We start from the raw sequence: 19,726 nt of genomic DNA on the forward strand, positions 1-19,726 counted from the left end.
GGGGGGGGGGGGCTAAAGAGCTTTTGCCTTAGTCATGCATGCAGTGAGAAAAAAGGTTGCCGCAAATGCGGCTTAAGTGGAGCTTTGGAGACCACCTCACGTGACTGCACCAAATCGTTGCTGGAGCTCTGTGTCTACCCACTAGGTACTAACGTTAGTTGAGAGTGGACAAACACAAGGCCTAGAAGTTCCGGTCGGCTACCTAATTTACCCGGGAAAATAGCGAGAGCAAACCTGAATGCTTTAGTCCGCAGCGACCAATACACCTCATATTCCGACCTTACACGACCCCATCTCTATCAATTGATCTGTATATCGCGATCAATTGGGCCACCGTTGGCAGAGGCTCCTTCTCTACGTCCTAACCCTCAGTCACGATGTTGTCACGAGCCGCTAGACCAGCTCTCCGAGCTGCTGCCGCAGCTAATGCGCGGTAAGTTTCTCTCCTCATTCACTTCCGTCTCCCCTTGAGTATCCAGTGGCTCTCTCTCGGCTGTCGGGAAGTCCAAGAATTTGTTTGCCGGTTGAGCTCTTCAACCCTCGACCATCGGCCACATCATCACAAGTACATACGCCCGCCCAATACCGACCGAGTTGCAATCAAATTATGAGAGGCAATTGAATGCTCTGAGGGGAATATCTCAACACTGTCATCACCAATAATCGCCAAAGAAAAAAAACACACAACAAAAGAGAAGGAAAATGCTGATGACGTCCTTTTTTGCGCTTCCAGGGCCGCCGCCGTCCCAAGCTCCGCTGCCACCTATGCGACTCTCCGTGAGATCGAGGACCGTCTCAAGTCCATCCGAAACATTGAGAAGATCACAAACACCATGAAGATCGTTGCCTCTACCAAGCTCACCCGAGCCCAGCGCGCCATGAACGACTCTCGCAAGTACGGTCAGACTTCTAATGAGGTTTACGAGTCTGCTGAGACCAAGGCCCTCGAGACCGAGGACAAGAAGACCCTCATCATCGTCTGCTCTTCTGACAAGGGTCTCTGTGGTGGTATTCACTCTGGTCTGTCCCGATATGTCCGCCGACTTCACGCCCAGCAGCCTGGCTTCGACCTCGTCCTCATTGGTGAGAAGGCCAAGGCTCAGCTCTCACGAACCAACGCCTCAGCTATCCAGCTGAGCTTCGCTGGTATTGGCAAGGATGTTCCCACCTTCGCCGACGCCCAGGCCATCGCCGACCAGGTTATCCAGCTTCCTACCGAGTACACCGACATCAAGATTCTGTACAACAGCTTCGTTAACGCTCAGACTTACGAGGCTTCTATGATTGAGGCATTTTCTGAGGAGGCTATCCAGCAGTCCCGTGAGTTTCTCTGGATGCGAAAGTGATGGCTCAATTGTCTAACTCTTAATCATAGCCAACTTCTCTGCCTTCGAGGTTGACGAGGAGGTTCTTGGCAACCTTCGCGAGTACAGCCTTGCCAACTCCCTCTACTGGGCTCTTGCTGAGGGTCACGCCTGCGAGCAGTCTGCCCGACGAAACGCTATGGATGTAAGTATCACTAGGTTGTAGCTCTCATGGCTAGTACTGACAATTCCCGCAGAACGCCTCCAAGAACGCTGGTGAGATGATCAGCAAGTACCAAATTCTCTTCAACCGTACTCGACAGGCCGTCATTACCGGAGAACTGGTTGAGATTATCACTGGTGCTACTGCCTCTGCGGACATGTAAGGAGTGGGAGTACATGATGGGGTATAATGCTTCCCTTTGTAACAAATGTCATCGGGCTACCATCCATGCATGGTTTCCCCCATTGTATCAAAGCCTTCAATAAATTCCTTAGTAGCCCATGCAGTCAATGCACGGCAGTCCAAAAAAAGAAAAACAGAACAAACATTGCCTCTCGATGGCTATTGGCGGAAGTAAGAATTTTCATTGTAAAAAACTTCGATAAATTTAAGTACAAGTTATAAGTCAACCATCCTCGTCTGAAAACGCCGAACACCGATACCATTATATTTTTAGAATAATCAACAACCAAACCGGGGTAGCCTCTCCAGTGTAAGTCACAGAAACCAGAAACGCCATCAACACCTAATCGAGAGCGTATGGAATGCGTCGAAGCAAATCTCAGAACCCCATGTCACTGTCCTCCGCATAACTTACGTGTCTCGTCCTGCGATATTTGCTGGAACTCTCGTGAGGAATCTCTGCTACCTTGGCGGTACCAAAGGGGTTCTCTTTCTCGTAAGCTGTTCGCAGTGCAGCAGCCTCCTGATCCCATCGTTCGGTGGCTCGGGTCCATGCCTGAACAGCTTCAGCGTACCCGCGCTTTTGCTCGGTTGCCTGGTCTTCATATGGCTTGCGTTCCTCAGACGAAGCGTCCCTCCACATCTTACTAGTCATGATCCGAACTTCGTTGGGGACAGCACGCCCACCTTTGCCTGGTTTCCGATTCTCCTCACACTTCTTCCTCGCAACGTCGAATAGATCCTTGCTATAAAGTATATACGCATTCCCCGCAACTTTGGCCGGGCGAGAGGGTCGGCCCCCAAGTCTCGATTGTATATAGGTCTGAATCTCGTTTTCATAGGCCTGTAGTCGTGCTGGTTGCTGATCTTGGGCAGGCTCCTTACGCTTGCGCAGCAGCACAGAGTCTCGAGGCAGTATCAGCGGTGTCGGGACCTCAATGGGGCCGATCAAGGTCTCCAACACTTCAGAAGCTGCCCTTAGACCGGACAGATACGCCCCATGAACCGTGGCTGGGTGCGTACCGATGGTGTGTTCACCAGCAAAGAAGAGGTTTCCGACAGGTCTGGCCATGACATCGTAGTCTTCAGACTGCATCCCAGGAGCAGCAGAAGAATAACTACCTCGGGCGAATCGATCTGAACCCCAGCGGGTGACCATGGCCTCTACAGGGTAGGGAACATCCTGGCCAAAGACGCTGCGTAGTACTTCCGTGGCTTCAGCCACAAGGCTGTCGTTACTTGAATGTTCTGTCTCAAAACCAGCCTCACCTGCCATCAAAGCAATGAGACACGGAAGACCTGTCGTGTTGGATACGTTGAACCATTGAAAAAAGCGACCACGATTCGCGGCGTAGTCTTTTTGTGAGGTACTAAGTCGGTTTGAAGACTCCCTCAAGACGCCGAAGATATGTCTGTCATGGTCCCAGAAAATCTTATCGTACACTAGAACAACCTTGTTCAGAATGCCGAATCCAAGTCGCTCAACGACATCGGTCTTCCACGATGGAAGAGGTGGATTGAAGACGATATTATTCTGTTTTAAAACACCGAGCGGAATAGTGCAAACCACGGCATCAGCATCCACTACTGAGCCGTCTTCGCATTCGATCGCAGCTGACGCCATGCCCTCTCCAGTATGGTAGGATATGCTCTTGACCGGGAATTTAGTCTTGAGGTCAAGTGAGCTCGGGCAGTGAACCAAGCCACGAGCCACACTTTGGTAACCGCCCACGACCATTGTATGGCTTCCTTCCCATTCATTCCCTGCGTCAATGTCCCACAATGGGAGGCTCAGGTTATGCAAGCTTGTAGCGTTACTGTACTCCAAATTGGCAATGTGCCAGTTGATAAGCCGGTGATCCTGGGCATTCAGCCCTACGATTTGTTTGTACTGAGAGATGGCGTTATCAAGAACAGATCCCAAGGTTGCCCCCTCTTCATTCACTGCCGATGTCAAATCAATGTTCTCTCCGTCGGCTGAGTCTCGTATTGTCCAGCCCATCGATTTGGCTTTGTCGGAGGCTTTAGTAGTCGCGGGAGTGCCAGGCTCCATATGAACCCGACCCGTGAGCTTGTCTGACGATACTGGTATCAGGTTGACCTTTGCTGGGACGTTCTGTTGTGCCACTGATGGTGCATCTTGCAGTGCTGCAGCAGCCTCTTCTTCCTGAAACATTGTCTTGCTACCGTCTCCAGGACTATCACGTCCCTCTTCGATGAGGTCCCGTCTACCTTCAACAAGTTTTGCAAGTTGATTCTTATGCTTGTATTCGCTGACCCGGTCTAAACAGTCATTGTAGAGTTTTTCAACGAGCTGATCGCGCACAGGGTCAACTGCTCTTCCATTGCTGTCGTAAATTGTAGTATCGGCCGTCAGTGCATGATAAGGAAGTCCCAATTGTCCACGAAGCAGGATGTTGATAGGATTTCCCCGGTCGAACCCAGTGATGATCATGCCGCCCATCTCCGCAGTGTGTCGCTTGCCTTCAAAAGCTAGTGAATTTTCTTTTGGTTTGGTCTGGAACTCGCGAGAGTATACTCTTCCTCCAACACGGGCTCGTCCTTCGAGCACAACCACTCGGGGCGCAGGCTCGCCTCGTTCATGGAAGCGATCAGCAAATTGCCTGAACAATCCCTCAAGCTGTCTCGCGCAACCCAGTCCGGAAATACCAGCACCTATGACAGCGATTGTCTTTTGTCTCTTGACAACAGGCGCAACAGTATCGTCTGTCTCAGTCTCGGAGAGTCGCACACATCCATAGTTGATATAGCCTCGACGGACAAGCCAATCATAGCAAACACTCGCTGCGTCGAACCAGCGAGCGTTGGCACACCCTACCGCTTCCAGCCGGGTCACACCGATCCAAGGGTGTTTGAACCATAACCGTATGATGCCGTTTCTGATATTGAGATATGTCGTTACTTGCGTATAAGATATGTGATGACGGAGGAGGTGATATTCCTCCGGATGTAAAGCATATGGGTTGAGCCGACTTGATTCGGCGGCCAAGACACATTCTGACGCATATTGATATGCTGACATATCAGTTGGTACCGAAGCCTTCGGTCTGATATTGAAGTTATAGCGTTCGGCATCGTGAGAAGGAGATTGTTGATAAGACTGCGGCTGGTCGTCGATTGCAAGGTCTTGGTCTTGGTCTTGGTCTTCTTCTTGCGCACCATCAGTATCGACTGGTGTAGGAGTAGTAGCCTTACTCGACACCGTCGAAGGTATCGATGAGAGGTCTGATAGTTCTGTGAGGTTCGAGGGAAGCGAGCCTATGACGTCCTCTACAGTAGATACCCGAAATGGTGTTGGGTCATTGTCGTTCTGAGGAGGTCCCTCCCTGCACACAGTTAGAGTTGGGTCTGAAAGACTCTGTCGAGTCATCAAGCACGTAAAGTCGAGGCATTAGACTACTCACTCGGTATAACTTTTGATGCTTGACAATTCATCTTCAGACTCAACGTGACTAGCGTTGTCGATATCCATATCTTCAGTCCACACAACAATCTCTGGCGCAATTTCAGAGGCTATTTCTGTCGAAGTCTGTCGCGACTGAGGCATCGAAACCACATCAGGAGTGATTGGAGGTGATATGCGACCTGCAGGGTTCGACATGACAATGGTGTCGGACGGAGTCAGCGAATCAATGGCATCCTTATCGTCCAAGTCCCTCTTCCTAATGCCAATCCCCTTGCGGAAACTCTGCCCAAAGTCTGACCCCATAACGGCGTTGGTTTCGAAGGGTATTGGTCTGTCTGAAATTGCGGCCGCTACTGTCTGGCGGAAGGAAGAGTATTGCTCAGAGACGAATGAGATGAGGAAAGTTGCATTATGCGAAAGAACTAAAGAAAACTCGGGACCCTACTGAATAGTTAGCTTTTTTGTTTATGGAGTTTAGAGGACATGTATGAAATGACCAACCTTCTAAACTCGTTTGATATCGTGGATTAATGAGTATGGTACTAAGGTAGGTAAGGTAGGCAGTGAGAAGATTTGAGTGGAGAAACTCGTTACAGCGACATGCTTTTTCTCGATATCGATTCTTTGGACAATTTCTAGTCCATGGTTGATTGGGCGTGAGTTATTTCAGAAGACAACTCAGTTGTCAAAGACTGTCTCCTTTTGCCTTAGAGGAACTTGCCATCCATCGTCAGCCATTCAGCCCCTCAGAATAAGGAAAGCAACCTTCAAGTTCAATCACGTGCGGCGCTACGGTCAAATCAGACGCCTCTAACAGGTGGGTCTACAGTTCATTCAGACGACATTCAAGTTCTTAACTTGTATTAATGAGCTTCATTCTCAAGGTTTTCACCCTCAGGCTGTTAGGGTCTGGGTCAATCCATCAAAGAATGAGCCCTGCGCTTGCACGCCGTAACTTATTAATGTACTCGGTATCTTGCCCCGATCATTCAAACGCCATCGAAATGCGCCAAGCCACCACGTAACCAGTACTTGACAATATTCTAGGTATCATAAATAGTTATAGTAACTACCTTACCTTAGGTATGCTGACATTAGATGTCAGGTCGTTGAAGCGGGTACGCTCTCTTTCGCAAACGATTCTTTCTCGATTGCCGATTCCATCATTTTGTTTCCATTGATGATTGACGTTGTGCAAATCACAATATTTCTCCGTCCTGCCGGGGCAATGTTAGATTTCGTTTCAGAGCAACCCTGGCGGCTGTAAGGATGCTTACCTTCTTCCTGCTTTGCAATAAACCTTAAAGCAGCGATCTCGGTGAAAGTGATGCCGCCGACGAACACAACAAAGACAGTCTGCTTGTTGCCACTTCCAGAGAGCAATGCCCGCGCTTTGACAGCCTTATCCTCACCCTTCTGGTGCTCATAAAACGTCTGTCCTCGAACGTGTTTGACAGCTTCATCGAACCCTTGCCATCCTTGCGTACCGACGCCTGGGGGCGCTACCGCTGCGTTGGCGCTGTTTCCCTTAGTCACCGAAAGCAGATATTGCTTCTGCAGAATGCACTGAACGAGGCGAATGGAAAGAGGAGCATAACCACTGTACACATAGGAAATGTCGTTTGGATCGTCCTCTTGAACCTCATCAACGATGAGCCGAAGTTGCTTGCGGAGATACGTATAATTCGTCTTGCTTCCCGTTGGGCCGGCGTTGTTGCCTGGGATAGGGATCATGCCAGCCAGAGGTGACGACTTGGACAGAAAGAGTTGTAGTTTCTCTAGGTTGCTAAGCGTGAGGAGATGCTGGTAGCCGTAGCCTTCCAGAATCAGTCGCCTGAATTGATCGAATTCCTTAGGTCGTATGCCCCCAGATATGCACGAGTAGATACACAGTAATCTTAGAGTTTGCGCAATAGGAGCGTCTCGCGCTATCAATTCTTCGATGCCATCGAACTGGCTTGACGGATCAGCCCCAGCAGCGAGATTTTGCTGAACCTCCAAAAGACCCTTGAACTGGTCTGTCCGGGTATGTTTAATGATCTCCTCGGCGAGGCCTGTGTGTATTCTCGCACTCTGCTGCTCTTGTTGGTATCCTGGCAATTGACTGACAAAGTCTTTTAGTTCCGCAATAGTCTTTGTTTTGTGTTTACTCTCATAATCACTTTGCACCTTCTGCAGCCGCCTCGCAACTTTGTTGAGGAGACTTCCAACGATCGCAAAGTTGGCGTCACGTAATTGTTCGTAAAGCTTGTCGCTCGAGTCCAACTGGACCGTTCGTTTTCTGCTTTGTGAAGTTGCTGCCGAGGCCTGTGCCGGTGCACCGACAACTGTTGTGTCGACTTTGGTCTGATTGTTGTGAATCTCAAAGACTTCATCAATGAGTCCCTCGTAAGTCAGTTGAGTGAGCAAGGGTGTAACAAAGTCGACTTCGCGATCGATGACAATTACGCTCTCATTGGTTGTGCTAGGCGTCAACCCAATCTTGTTGGCTTCTGACGTATCTTCACCAGCAAGAAGCTCCTGGCGCATGCGAGAAAGCAAGTCAGCAACACGCTTTGCGTTATCACCCTTCCCTATCACTCGCGGGAATAGGCCATGGTTTCTTTGAATCTCCATAAGGGCTTTGGCCATAAGGAAGTTGGGTGTGACGTCTTTGGATAGGTACAGGTCGCGGAATGAGTCGTCGAGCTCGAGTGACAGAACATCCTTCTCCAGAGGGAAGAAGGATAGTGGCAATTCCGCAATGTTGACATCGCCTAACACACCAGCCTCTTCTAGAAGCTTGTCGGAAACGAGGGTTCTGCGAGGGACCCAGAATATGTGAAAGTCGTGCCCGGTTTGGCTTTCGCGCTGAATACGCTTGATTTGAGCTAGGAGGGGGTCAGAGTGCACCCTCGATATCGCATAATGGTAACTGACCAGATATAGCTTCAGCATGGCGGCCACATTCGCCACGAGATATAAAGACAACATTGCGCTGGCTGGTATCGGCATTGTCATTCTCTAGAATGAAGAACTTGTCTACTCCATATTCTTGCAGGACGGCAACCTTGACTATAGTCCCGATTGGGCCGACGAGACTTTGATCTAGAACGACATTCTTCTTCCCGCGAACCTACATAGAAGTAAGGTGTGAGTTGAGTTCGCCGGGTGCATGAATCACATAGCTATCGGCTTGAGTGAAGCTCGCGGGGCAAGGCGGTGGGAACGTACGCCTTCGAGGAGATACAACAGATCTTTTCTCGCCTTGTTGCGAAGCTGCTCGACGTTGAATTCTATCCGGGGAGCCATGGGATCGGCTGAACGCGATTGCGCGGGCTTGGCGAGAGAAACCCAAGAGGGAGCAAGGTGAGTGAGCTCAGTGATTGAGATAGCTTCGGCTCAAGTGGATGGATTAGTTAGGGTGCGGAATGATGGAGCTACAGTATGGAGTACCTACCTATAGACTAGAGTACGGTACCTAGGTAGGTACCTAGGTAAGGTTGCGTGCGGATGACGGCAGTAAAGTGGGGGATCCTAGAGCTGCTGCACCAGCCACTGTAGTGACGCTTCATTGGTGGGGCCGACACATAATTGAAGTCCCGCCAGGTCAGGTCAGGTCTAACTTGGTTCAGGTCAACCTTGCTGATTTGAACAGTGTCAGGAGTCCAAGGTGATGGATAATTACAGGACCTACAGTTGTAGTGTAGTAAGCAAGCAGATATATGTGACAGTAAACGGCAGTCTTCCTCTGTCGCTGGATGTATTAACCTCTCGCTTCATTTGATCGAGCCATTAGCAACAAACATGAAAGATGCATGGCTTCGCAGTGAAACAAATGTCTAGCAGATTCTCATAAGTATCATAAGCAACTAGAAATATCATACACCTGGCCATCGTGCTCTGCGGAGACCATCGTCCGCCCCCTTCATGATATTCATCATTGAGCAGCCATGTTTGACTTGACTGTACTAGATATGCTTCTGCCCAGCCTCAGCCCGAGGCATACAAATGCGCATCTCAACAACTGTGTTCCGTCGGTAAATGCAAATGCTATATCCCATACGCTGATCTCCTGTCACGACCAGATGGTGTGTCCTGAACGCCAAATGAATGCTATTTATATCCCGAGCCCCCAGGCATTCGTCTGCATATGACGAGTCCGCATCGTCCCGTTCACACGGTGTTATCGTGGTAGAGGAACTCGATGTCTCGGGGCCGTTGCTTGTTGCCTCGCACAAAGTCCTCATCGCCGGGAGGTCGCTCATTTTTGTCATTGCTTGTCAACATGCTTTGGATGCTCATGCACACGCTCGAAACGCTCTGGACCGGACTCCAACCCTGTTGGCCTAAAAGATCGAGACAGATGATGCCGTTGGAGTATATGTGAGGATGCATAGGAATGGGCCGATCGGTTTGCTTGTCAAATGTGACCTCAGGGGGCTCTATACAGTATTGTTAGCATTTGAACCATGTACGAGCAGTGCAACCACAGACCTATGGGATACATCTTGGGGAAATGGAACTTGAGGCGGTAGATTTGGTTCTTGTAAAGCGGATTGTCGTCGAGAACCTGGATATCAACAAACCAGTCGCCAGCAACACTGTCGTTGCGTTCTATCAATGTGATACCGGGGGGCATCCCATCCTTATGAATCTGCGGGGCATAAGAGCGTCAGTCGAGTCCACGATGCGTTGACGAGGGATGCGAAGAACCAACCTTGCCCAGCTCCTTGACCAAACGCCTATCCCGCGTGGCTCCAGCCATCGTCGATGAGGTTGATTTGTTCCCCTGGTGCTTGGATTAATCAACGTGCGACGTAAAAGAAGCGTGGGCGGAGGGATCAGATGTAGGTGAAAGGTTTCGAATAAATGTTGGGCGTGGTTTGGTGGAACAGTCAAACACTGGGCAATGAGGGGCCGTTTGCGATGCTGCGCCCACAATCGAGAACCCCCCCCAACCACTGTGGTAGTGGAAAGAAGGGCCCAGTCAATGGATCTGAAGACAGCCGGACTCGGGAATGCCTACCTAGGTATGATTGGTTCGAAACCTAGGTACTGAAACATTTCTTTTACGACAAGGCATTGCAGAACCTGTTGTTTGCAGACTTCTATGATAGAGCCCAAGGTGTTTGTCGGCATTGGAATGCCGCGCTAGGTATCTAATACACTCATATTCTTTTCTGATGCAGCACCTAGGTAGGGTCAATCATGTCCCAGTCTTGGAGATCGACAGCAAGTGTCAAGATATGGGCCAGAGTTAGCTGAGCTAGGCCCATAAATTGATTCGTGTTGTGCTATTGGGTGAACTTATACGGCTATGCCATGATTTTCTTTACTCGATCGACTTGTCTCATTAGTATCTGAGTAAGACATGAAGCTACCTATGTATTGGAGTGCAGATCGAGGATTTATTCTTCAGCTATCACTAGCCTCTCCCTGTCATATTATTAACTCTGCTTTCGGTTGTTTGACCTTGGCCTGGTCTCTGTACAGTAGACCTTGGTACCACGTAAGCCGACGCACCGGTTTTGACTGTACCGTCCAGCCCAGGTTAATAAATAGAATTCAATTGAGAGATTTCCATATGTATTATGTATGTGCCACGGATGATCCCAACAATGTTGCGTCTTTTATTCATACCACATATTTTGTTAGCCATAAAAGACATCCATTATGTGTTCAGCTTACAGTGAGCAGCTAATCGCTGGTGCCTTTAGCTTACGGCTGATCACTCAGATAAGATATGACCCTACCTATCCAGTCGCTTTCTTTCGCTACCCAAATGGATGGCCAGCCAGCAAGTTGTGTATGAAATTTGATGATCTTTAGCTTCGAGGCGAGACGATCAAGTTGACGGTTCTGAATACCCTGATACCATCCGCTAACTTACTGAGGCCTCCATATTTCCGGGCGTGTGAACGCTAACAGCACGCAAGGCATAGTAACCTTTGAAGTGCCAATGGAACAACGCTCGTAAGCAGCCTCATAGGGCTGGGTGCATTGAGAGGCAACCTGTCCAGCTTGGAAAGGATGGAAGCAATCAATCACGATGATACTCCCCTACTGCAGGTGGTTTTGTTCTGCTCAGCCACGGACCTAAGCGAAAACTCGACGATTGCTTCCAGAGATGGATATATCATGATCCACAAAGACTCAGCCTCACCTGCAATTACCGGTATTGCAGGTGCGGTTTCTTCCCTGTCAGCATCCATCAGATGGATCCGGAGATGCCTTCAGCCCAGGGATCGCAAATGCCTGAGCCACACTCCTTCACCTGCAACCAACCATAGCCATTCATGGTGGCACCCCGCTAGTGGAGTGCCTAAGTGCTAAAGTCCCCCAAAGGTGGCATACGGAGCTCTCTGCTCGGGCATGTTGACAGCCCCAGGGCCCCCCCCAGGTCTGCCCCGTCTAGCCCGTCTAGCCCGTCAGTCGTCAGTGGAGGGTCCCGTAGCTACCAAAATTAGTACCTAGGTTGGTGTCGCAAGCTTAGGTAGGTACTAAATTAACAAGGACCTCCTCCTCGTCCTGTCCATCGCCGTCGCCTACTTTCTCTTCTTCTTACATAACTCTCGTTGTCCCAGAGGCTTCATCCTCTCAGGCTTACTTTAACATTCTTTGCGAGACCGAATTGTCGTGCGGGTACAGATCGTCCGTCTCGTCTTACCAGCAAAAGGCCAGACTCGTTCTTATCTTCGTTTCCCCTCCAGCTTACCATCCCCAAAACCCAAACGGGTCGCTTTCTACCCCGCCAAAACTGCCGCCATGAGTTGTAAGTTGCGACTATTCACAGCCTTGTTCCCCTCCCCGCTCTGGCGGGTTGACCTTTGCGTCTGGTGTTGTACTTTCAAGAGCCCGTCCTGCTGCCTTTGCGCCACCATGAATTATACGCTGACCGCGGTCGTTTTGTGTAGTCGCCGGCATGCTGAATAGGCTTCATGGCCAACCCGAGAGCTACGATAAGAAGTGCGCCCGAAATCCCCTGACCTCGATCACAAATCCCATGAATCCTAACAAATGCTTTCTACTGTAGAGCTAAGTACAGGTTTGGTCGAACACTCGGAGCTGGAACATATGGAGTCGTGCGGGAGGCTGATGGCCCAACTGGCAAGGTTGCCGTCAAGATAATTCTCAAACGAAATGTAAAGGGAAACGAACAGATGGTCTATGACGAGCTCGAGATGCTTCAGAAACTCAAGCATCCTCACATTGTCAAGTTTGTTGACTGGTTCGAGTCGAGAGTAAGCTCATCCAACCCCAATTCTCCATCCCGATCCCCGCTCAGGTCAGGTTCTTGGAATACTGGCCCAGTTCACTACCCTCCCTCTCCATTTCCCACATGCCATGATGCTCACCTTTTTCGCGTCTTCAGGACAAGTTTTATATCGTGACACAGCTTGCTACCGGCGGCGAGCTCTTTGATCGCATTTGCGAGCAGGGCAAGTTCACTGAGAAGGATGCCGCTGAGACTATTAAGCAAATCCTACTTGCTGTCGATTTTCTTCATAAGAACAACATTGTTCACAGAGGTACAGTGCTGCAACGGCCCATCTCAGGACACCAACTGAACCGGTTTTTAGATCTCAAGCCCGAGAACCTCCTTTACCTCAGCAAAGATCCCGATTCTGACCTCGTCTTGGCCGACTTCGGTATTGCCAAGATGCTCGACGGAAAGGGCGAGTCTCTCAAGACCATGGCTGGCTCTTTCGGTTATGCTGCCCCCGAGGTGATGCGCAAGGAAGGCCATGGAAAGCCTGTGGATATGTGGTCCATGGGTGTCATCACTTACACTTTGCTCTGCGGTTACTCGCCTTTCCGCAGTGAGAACCTCCAGGACCTTATCCGGGAGTGCACTGAGAACTCGGTTGTCTTCCACGAGCGATACTGGAAGGACGTCAGCAACGATGCAAAAGACTTCATCTTGCATCTGATCAACCCAGATGCTGATCAGCGTTGGACCAGCGAGGTAGAATATCACCGTCGTCACGATGGGAAATCCTTGAGCTAACTCCGCGATACAGGAAGCTTTGGGTCATATCTGGCTCACCGGAAAGAACGCTAGCGATTACAACTTGTTGCCCGAGATCAAGTCTTTCCGCGCCAGAAGCCGATTCAGGCGCATCATTGAGAAGATCAAGCTCCAAGCACGTATCGAGAAGCTCAAGGCTATGGAGGAGGACCCGGAGAACTCGGATCTTTCAGCTATCTTCTCCGAGGTCGCCAGAGCAAAGCTCGCCGACGACAAGGAGGAGAAAGAGGTTCTCCGTGTCACTCAAGAGGTCGAAAAAGATGCCAAGCGTCGAAGTTTCCAGGCTTGATAAATACATTGAGGATCCCAATCAATTGCAGACATGTTCACATATATTGGACCGCATCTCGGTGGGCGACCTTGGCATGACGCCGAGATGGGTGGCAGGCTAAGTCCTCGCTTGATGCGCGAAGGAAGGGCAATAACACAGATGGAAAAGATGAGTCGGAAGTGGTCGCAGAGAGTGTTGCGACTCCTTGGGTTGAAAGCGTTGTTTTTTTGGCTTCGGAAAGATTCTTTGGGTCTAAAAAAAAAAACAGGTAGGAGTTGAATGCCTCCGATAAGTTATAACCCAAATGAATTTCGTGTTCTTCTCTCAGATCATAGTGCAGAGTAGATAAATGCTCTATATTCGGCAGCTTCCCAGTTGACCAACAATCTTGTGTGATCTTCCCCTGGCTTTTCTATCCTAACAAGCTAAAGATCCAGTCTTTGGTGTGCTAATACAAATGACGGTCATTAATCAATCCCGGGCCACGCGTCAAGCGTATCCTTGGAACCTGCTGCGTGATCTCTCCTCGTGATATCATTGAATCTCATAAGCATACATACGATGAAAGGAGCATCCTCCACTTTCATTCTCATAAACATTGGGCCGGCAAAGGTAGCCGATTAGCGACTGAAATGAGTAGAGTTTAGTCGTTCATGTCGGCCGAAGCACTCTCGCGAAGTTCGGCATACCGACGCGCGTCGAATCGCTTGCGTTCCCAGCCTTGTGCGCGGAGTCGCTCTATCCGTGCCTGTAGCTCCGGTGAACGCGTCTTGTCAGCGTTGGGTGTAGCGGACGCAGAAGTGACCGTGTTCACAGTGGTAGGCGATGGAGGTGTATCTTCATACGGGGGGGTAGTGTGCTGTTGGCCGAGCTCTGTCTCGATGAAGTTGAGGTGTCGAAAGACCTGGCGCTGCAGGCTCGTTAGGAGGGCACTGTAGCGGTGAACAGAGCGAGCATGGCGGAAGGGATCAAGCTCTGCGTCTGTAGAAGGGGAGACGTCGTTTTGCGCTGAGCGTGGAGTGAGTATTGACCGAGGCGCCTGAGTCAATGACCGAAGAGGTGCTGGTACGGCAGATGAATCCACCCCAGAAATTTCTGGGGATGTTGAACGAGCAGGCCCTAAAAAGCTGCCTAGGCCAAGCGTTGGTGAGTCCGGACGTTCAAGAAGCTCAACAGGCACGTCGCTGAAAGTCACTCGCTTCTTCTTACGCTTAGAAGTGGGCACGCTTTGGATCGATGAGATAGATGATGCCGGAGATACACTGTGAGACGAGGTCCATGTTGACGATACATAGGAGCTCACAGAGCTATCGGCAGAGTGGAGGCTTGGCAATGTTGTAGTGGTGCCAGACGGTCTTCTCAGTAAGGCTGGACCAACGGTTGAATCTGCAGCATTGATGAGTGTTGAGGCACGTTGATAATGGTCACGGGCCTGGTTGAGGAGTGTGTTTCGTGCTGGGGCGGCTTGATGAAGTGCACGAGCAAGCATCTCTTGTGAGTTGGCTGCGTAAAAGTGAAGATATATGAGATATGCTGGCTCAACAATGCTCTGGTTCTCATTAGAATTGTTTTACCATTGTTAATAAAGGATAACTTACAAAGTCTTTGAGATTGTCCAGGATTTCACTGCAGCGGGTTGCACAGGGACGATAACGGCGGTTAAGATATTCTCTCTTGACATCCGAAATCACCTTCGCCCACTCGGTGGAAGTGTAAGGCAGAACGTGCAGAGTCTCTGACAGAGCCTGAGGAAGCCATTCCGGTGAGTTAGTCTCTGTGACTGAAGCACGGCATGTCTCCATCCGTGGCGACATGGATAGTGATGATGTTCGTGAAGGCCAAGGCGACGAAGTGGCTGTATGAATTGGTTGAGGCAGCAAAGCAGCCATGGTGACAAGTGATATTCTTCAGTCAAGGTAGCCCGAAGGCTCGTGTCTTGGGTTATGGTCGTGGTCTAGAGGCAGAATGGATGGGGGGCTGTTCTGGGGGCGTTACAATATAAGAGTCCGGACTGAGAGCGGCGGCGGCGCGTGGCGTGGCCAAGGTTTGTGTGGCCAATATGCCAATATTTTGTTACCAAAATGGTGCCTTATCAGCTCAGCTCCTCGTGGTCAGTCTCATGAGTGTGTGCGAACTGGGGCCCAAGTATGACAGGGCACTAAAGGTTTTGTGACGTGAAAGTGTCTTTGATAGTCTCCCCTGGCAGGTAGGGGCAAAGAGAGACAATTCTGAGTCGTCCCATAAATTGATTGGTAAGACAACAAAGGTATCGAGAAAATAGTTCAGTGAAACGAGGTGTAAGTGAGAGCCCCAGTATTGTAAGAGCTGCACAGCGAATTCTTGACTACTCGTCGAGATAGCAAAGGCAAAGATCAAAGCCTCTGGGGCTGTATGAGGAGCACCTTCACGTTAGAAGACGAAAACAAGTCGAAAATACTGAAAACCGTGCGATGATGGAGGTTGCGGGTAGTTAAGAGATGGACTGGAATTCAAGATATCCGAAAGCGGTTGGTGTTGAGCATATAAACGCCACATCGATGAACCATCTCGCCAGTGCCAAAGTTGTCCAGGTGACAAGCACAAATCAAATATTATAGCGTCGATACTACTCTGTCGTCGGGAATACCGATCTCTGGGCAATGAAGATCATTGCTGGGCTGGGTCTCGTCCTTTGTGTCAGCGGAGCTCTTCGCTGGTTGCCAGGCGGTTTCGAAAGAGTTCTGAGAACGATGATGCCGTTGAGTCGTTTTTGGTCAGACACTACGAAAGATCGAGGTCCCGGCAGAGTGCAAATAGCATGGCATCAGAGAACAAAGGGTAGCGAAATCGGCTCAAAGTGGACAGTGACGGCCAAGAGTGTCTGTCACACGTCGGTCCTCGGGCCAACAGACACTAACACAGATAGATATGTATAAGCACAACTCGACATGGGCTCACATAACACACACGATCCGGGGATGACAGGTTCAACCTCAATATCAGCCCTCGCCCTTGTTTGAAGAGAAGGATTGTTCTTGTTCTTGAGACCCTGTTCAGCTACTCGTGTGTTGGGCCACGCCCTGACTGCATGGTTCGTGTCCAGCTGGCATTGCACCACTCCAAGGGTCTTTCCATACTCTTATTTCCTATCCCTACTACTGAGTAATGAGGAAAACTCAGCAAAAAGAGCAGAGTGGTCCCACGATCTTGTGGGAACCAGTCAGGCCAAACTGGGGATGGCGGTGCCGCGCCGGCTGCGCGAGCCTCAGACCCTTCCGTGGTCCGGCCTAGGGGACCCACCGGGCCGTCTCTTGTCGCGCCGTCGTCACTCCTGCTTCGCTCTTTTCTCCCTCCCAACCTAGTATGTAGTCTTACTTGGGCTGATAGGTTGGCCAGGAAAAGAAACATATCTTCAAGGAAGCACCATACTCCTCCATAGACGGGACAGGTGGAAAAGATGATGCAAATAGGGGGATATGAATGAAACATTATCACGCAACACAGAGCAAAAATGCACACAGTCGAACTGCACTTGCAGTCACTCGATTCGGCTTTGTCGGCCTTATGGCGTGAACGACAAACGCCAGTGTCTCAGTTCCAGAAGGTCGGGATCCTGAGGCCGTCTAAATAGGCACTTAAACCAAACTTCAGAGTTCCCCTTCTGATGCAGGGGTGGCCATCAGGTAGCAACAGAAATTTAGAGCCCCCTCTCGACTTGATTGACGACGGTTGCGACTGCAGGTTCGCCTGATGCAATGGTCACTTGCGGATGCGGCTATGGATCCGCCACATCCTGGATGCGTGCGACTCGGGACCTGCGTCTCTGGCAGAATAGGGCTCCCTAGACTTGTCCCCTTATGGTAGTCTCTCCAGTCCTGTGTTCGTCTTTGTTTCAACTTCGGGGTCGCCATCCAAGCCTCTCTGCTCGAGAACGTCGGCTGGAGCCGTAAGCGGGGAGGGATTGGTCGCGGCCTGACTTCCAATTCATTCCGTAAATGGAGGGTTACCTCTTTGCTCACGAAATGTGCGCAGTCTCCATTGTCGCCCGTTCGTGATAACGTTCTCAGAAGCCCCAGCGTTGGAGGCTGGATGCTTTTCAACAGACAGTAGGCCCCTAGAGCACCACCGTGTCGATCGGAAGCACCTGGTTGTCATAATGTTTGTTGTAGAGAGGAACAAACGTGGCTGCGTTAGGCAAAGGGGAAACAGAAAAACAGGCGACTACGATTGGCTTTACGGAACAACGTGTTTCCCCAACATTGATACCCATGATTGGCAATAAATGGAATCATCCATTCATGTGAGCAGTGACTTCGTGAGATGATCGTCTCTTCTATTAAGACTTAACGCCACGGCCATCGTTTTAACTGTTTATTGAGGTTTGTCACCAAGAACTCATGCTGTCGGATTGCTGTGAGCTGGCTCTTCCGTTCCTGGAGTCGCTTCGACTGCTGCTGGTGTGGTTTCAGGGTTGGCATCCACAACTTCTTTCTCCGCATCCTTTACCTCATCGCCCTTGATACCATGGACAACCCTCAGGCCCTCGGCTTGCCTGGTCATCTCGTCAAGCTCCCGCTTGCGTTGAAGCCGAACCTTGATCTCCTTGGCCATGTCGGACATACTGACAAGAATACCCTCCTTCTCGGGATGGCCTTCTTGGAGTCCCATCTCCTTAATCTTGACCTTGCCTGACTTGACTTCATCTTCGCCGAGGAAGATAGCAAATGGCACACCATTGGCCTCGGCAGCCTTGAACTGTGCGGGTAGCTTAGGCTTAACTTTGTAAAGGAACTCTGCCTGTGATAGCACAGTTAGTCCTCTGTTCCGTGGAATAGTAAGGTTCGTGGTAAAATGCTTAACTAACCTTGATTCCAGACTCCCATAGCTTGGCGCACACTGACATGCGTTCTTTTAGATATCCCTGACCAAAGGCCATGACATAAACATCGACATCATTGTTACGCACAGCAGCATTCTTCTCAGCGGCCATCTTGGCCTTGGTGATAGAGAAAATCCTGTCAACGCCAAAGGAGATACCGACGCAGGGGATTTGGCTCTTGCCAGAGAACATGCCAACAAGGTTGTCGTACCGGCCACCGGCAGCCACACTTCCTACGCCGACTGTGGGGTCATCGGAACGGTCGTCATCCTCAGAGCCCTTCTTACCCTTCTTCTTGGAAGGCTTAGACTCAGTATTCTCCTGCCCAGGTGTAACCTCAGGAGCAGAGCCCTGGGTGACAACTTCGTAGATAAGTCCGGTGTAATAGTCGAGGCCTCGAGCCAAGCTGAGGTCAAAAGAAACTCGATCCAGGCAGTCGAAGGCCTCTAGGTACTCGAACAGCAGAGCAATATCTTCCATTCCCTTCTTCATGGATTCGTTTGCAGCCAAGCTCTCTGTGTTCTGAAGCTTCTGCAGTAGATCCTGCTTGCCCTTGAGAACAACCCACTCTCCGATTCGGTCAGCGACATCACCGTCAAGTCCCTTTTCCTCGGTCATCTCCTTTCGCACATCAGCCCAAGGCAGCTTGTCGAGCTTGTCGACAGCCGAGGAAATGGTGCGGATCTTGTCCTCGGGGACTCCACAGACTTGGAAGATACCGTCAAGAATCTTTCGGTGATTTAGCTTGATCGTGTATCCACCGTTCCAACCAAGTCCCTCAAATACTTCTGTAATAATGCGGATGACTTCGGCGTCGGGCAGCATGGGGTCGTAGGTGCCAGCAATGTCGAAATCGCACTGGTAGAATTCTCGCATGCGACCTTTGGTCATGGCAGGTTGGTCTCGGCGGTAGACCTTGGCGATGTGATATCTCTTGATGTTTTGAATCTGCTTGTTCATGGCTAGGAAGCGAGCGAAGGGGACTGTCAAGTCATATCGTAGAGAGCAGATCTCACCACCTTGGTCAGCAAGATCATAGATGAGCTTGCTGTCCTCTCCATATTTTCCAGCGAGGATCTCTCGGAGCTCAAAGACGGGGGTATCGATCGTGACTCCTCCGTGACGCTTGAAAACTTGGGTGATGGTGTTGAAGATGTGGTCACGGATAACCATATCCTTCCCCTCCCCTTGGATGGTGTCAAAGAATGACCTCTGCGGTACGGTTGATTCGATCACTTACAGTCCTTTGTACCCTTAGGGGTCTTGAGCTCGAACTTATTCTTGGGCGCCATTTCGAGTGATGTAGGAGACTCTAGAGTGGTGGTGGGGTTTGAGGAAGATGAGGAAGAAGAAGCGTAGCGGGGCAGGGAAAAGACTGTGATGGAGGGGTCAAGGCTGAGAAACCTTGAATGACGATACCTCCGAGTAAGAGCAAGGCAGGAAGGCGGG

At 50.3% G+C, this 19,726-nt stretch overlaps 7 protein-coding genes across 7 annotated transcripts; 2 read left to right on the plus strand and 5 right to left on the minus strand.

Moving 5' to 3' along the window:
• Positions 1–377: 377 nt before the first annotated feature.
• FSUBG_6951 (f-type H+-transporting ATPase subunit gamma) lies at positions 378–1,690 on the plus strand (the record flags this gene model as incomplete). Its single annotated transcript, XM_036685204.1, has 4 exons — positions 378–433; positions 734–1,320; positions 1,376–1,509; positions 1,562–1,690. The coding sequence occupies 4 exons, from the start codon at positions 378–380 to the stop codon at positions 1,688–1,690; spliced, it is 906 nt and encodes a 301-aa protein (XP_036537496.1).
• A 399-nt stretch (positions 1,691–2,089) lies between these two features.
• Positions 2,090–5,440, minus strand: FSUBG_6952 (lysine-specific histone demethylase 1; the record flags this gene model as incomplete). Its single annotated transcript, XM_036685205.1, has 2 exons — positions 2,090–5,057; positions 5,136–5,440. The coding sequence occupies 2 exons, from the start codon at positions 5,438–5,440 to the stop codon at positions 2,090–2,092; spliced, it is 3,273 nt and encodes a 1,090-aa protein (XP_036537497.1).
• Positions 5,441–6,238: 798 nt separating this feature from the next.
• FSUBG_6953 (lysine-specific histone demethylase 1) lies at positions 6,239–8,428 on the minus strand (the record flags this gene model as incomplete). The annotated part of the gene is made up of 4 exons (XM_036685206.1): positions 6,239–6,354; positions 6,415–8,007; positions 8,057–8,252; positions 8,351–8,428. The coding sequence occupies 4 exons, from the start codon at positions 8,426–8,428 to the stop codon at positions 6,239–6,241; spliced, it is 1,983 nt and encodes a 660-aa protein (XP_036537498.1).
• An 864-nt stretch (positions 8,429–9,292) lies between these two features.
• FSUBG_6954 (ubiquitin-conjugating enzyme) lies at positions 9,293–9,884 on the minus strand (the record flags this gene model as incomplete). Its single annotated transcript, XM_036685207.1, has 3 exons — positions 9,293–9,561; positions 9,614–9,773; positions 9,837–9,884. 3 exons carry the CDS (start codon positions 9,882–9,884, stop codon positions 9,293–9,295), a joined length of 477 nt encoding a protein of 158 aa, XP_036537499.1.
• Positions 9,885–12,041: 2,157 nt separating this feature from the next.
• Positions 12,042–13,437, plus strand: FSUBG_6955 (CAMK CAMK1 CAMK1-CMK kinase; the record flags this gene model as incomplete). Its single annotated transcript, XM_036685208.1, has 5 exons — positions 12,042–12,085; positions 12,153–12,360; positions 12,516–12,648; positions 12,700–13,085; positions 13,141–13,437. 5 exons carry the CDS (start codon positions 12,042–12,044, stop codon positions 13,435–13,437), a joined length of 1,068 nt encoding a protein of 355 aa, XP_036537500.1.
• A 625-nt stretch (positions 13,438–14,062) lies between these two features.
• Positions 14,063–15,308, minus strand: FSUBG_6956 (uncharacterized protein; the record flags this gene model as incomplete). The annotated part of the gene is made up of 2 exons (XM_036685209.1): positions 14,063–14,968; positions 15,018–15,308. The coding sequence occupies 2 exons, from the start codon at positions 15,306–15,308 to the stop codon at positions 14,063–14,065; spliced, it is 1,197 nt and encodes a 398-aa protein (XP_036537501.1).
• A 2,485-nt stretch (positions 15,309–17,793) lies between these two features.
• Positions 17,794–19,569, minus strand: FSUBG_6957 (histidyl-tRNA synthetase; the record flags this gene model as incomplete). Its single annotated transcript, XM_036685210.1, has 3 exons — positions 17,794–18,195; positions 18,263–19,464; positions 19,518–19,569. The coding sequence occupies 3 exons, from the start codon at positions 19,567–19,569 to the stop codon at positions 17,794–17,796; spliced, it is 1,656 nt and encodes a 551-aa protein (XP_036537502.1).
• Between the last annotated feature and the right edge of the window lie 157 nt (positions 19,570–19,726).

This window comes from Fusarium subglutinans (assembly GCF_013396075.1).
Source record: "Fusarium subglutinans strain NRRL 66333 chromosome Unknown NRRL66333_c0000082, whole genome shotgun sequence".
Taxonomy (NCBI): Eukaryota; Fungi; Ascomycota; class Sordariomycetes; order Hypocreales; family Nectriaceae; genus Fusarium; species Fusarium subglutinans.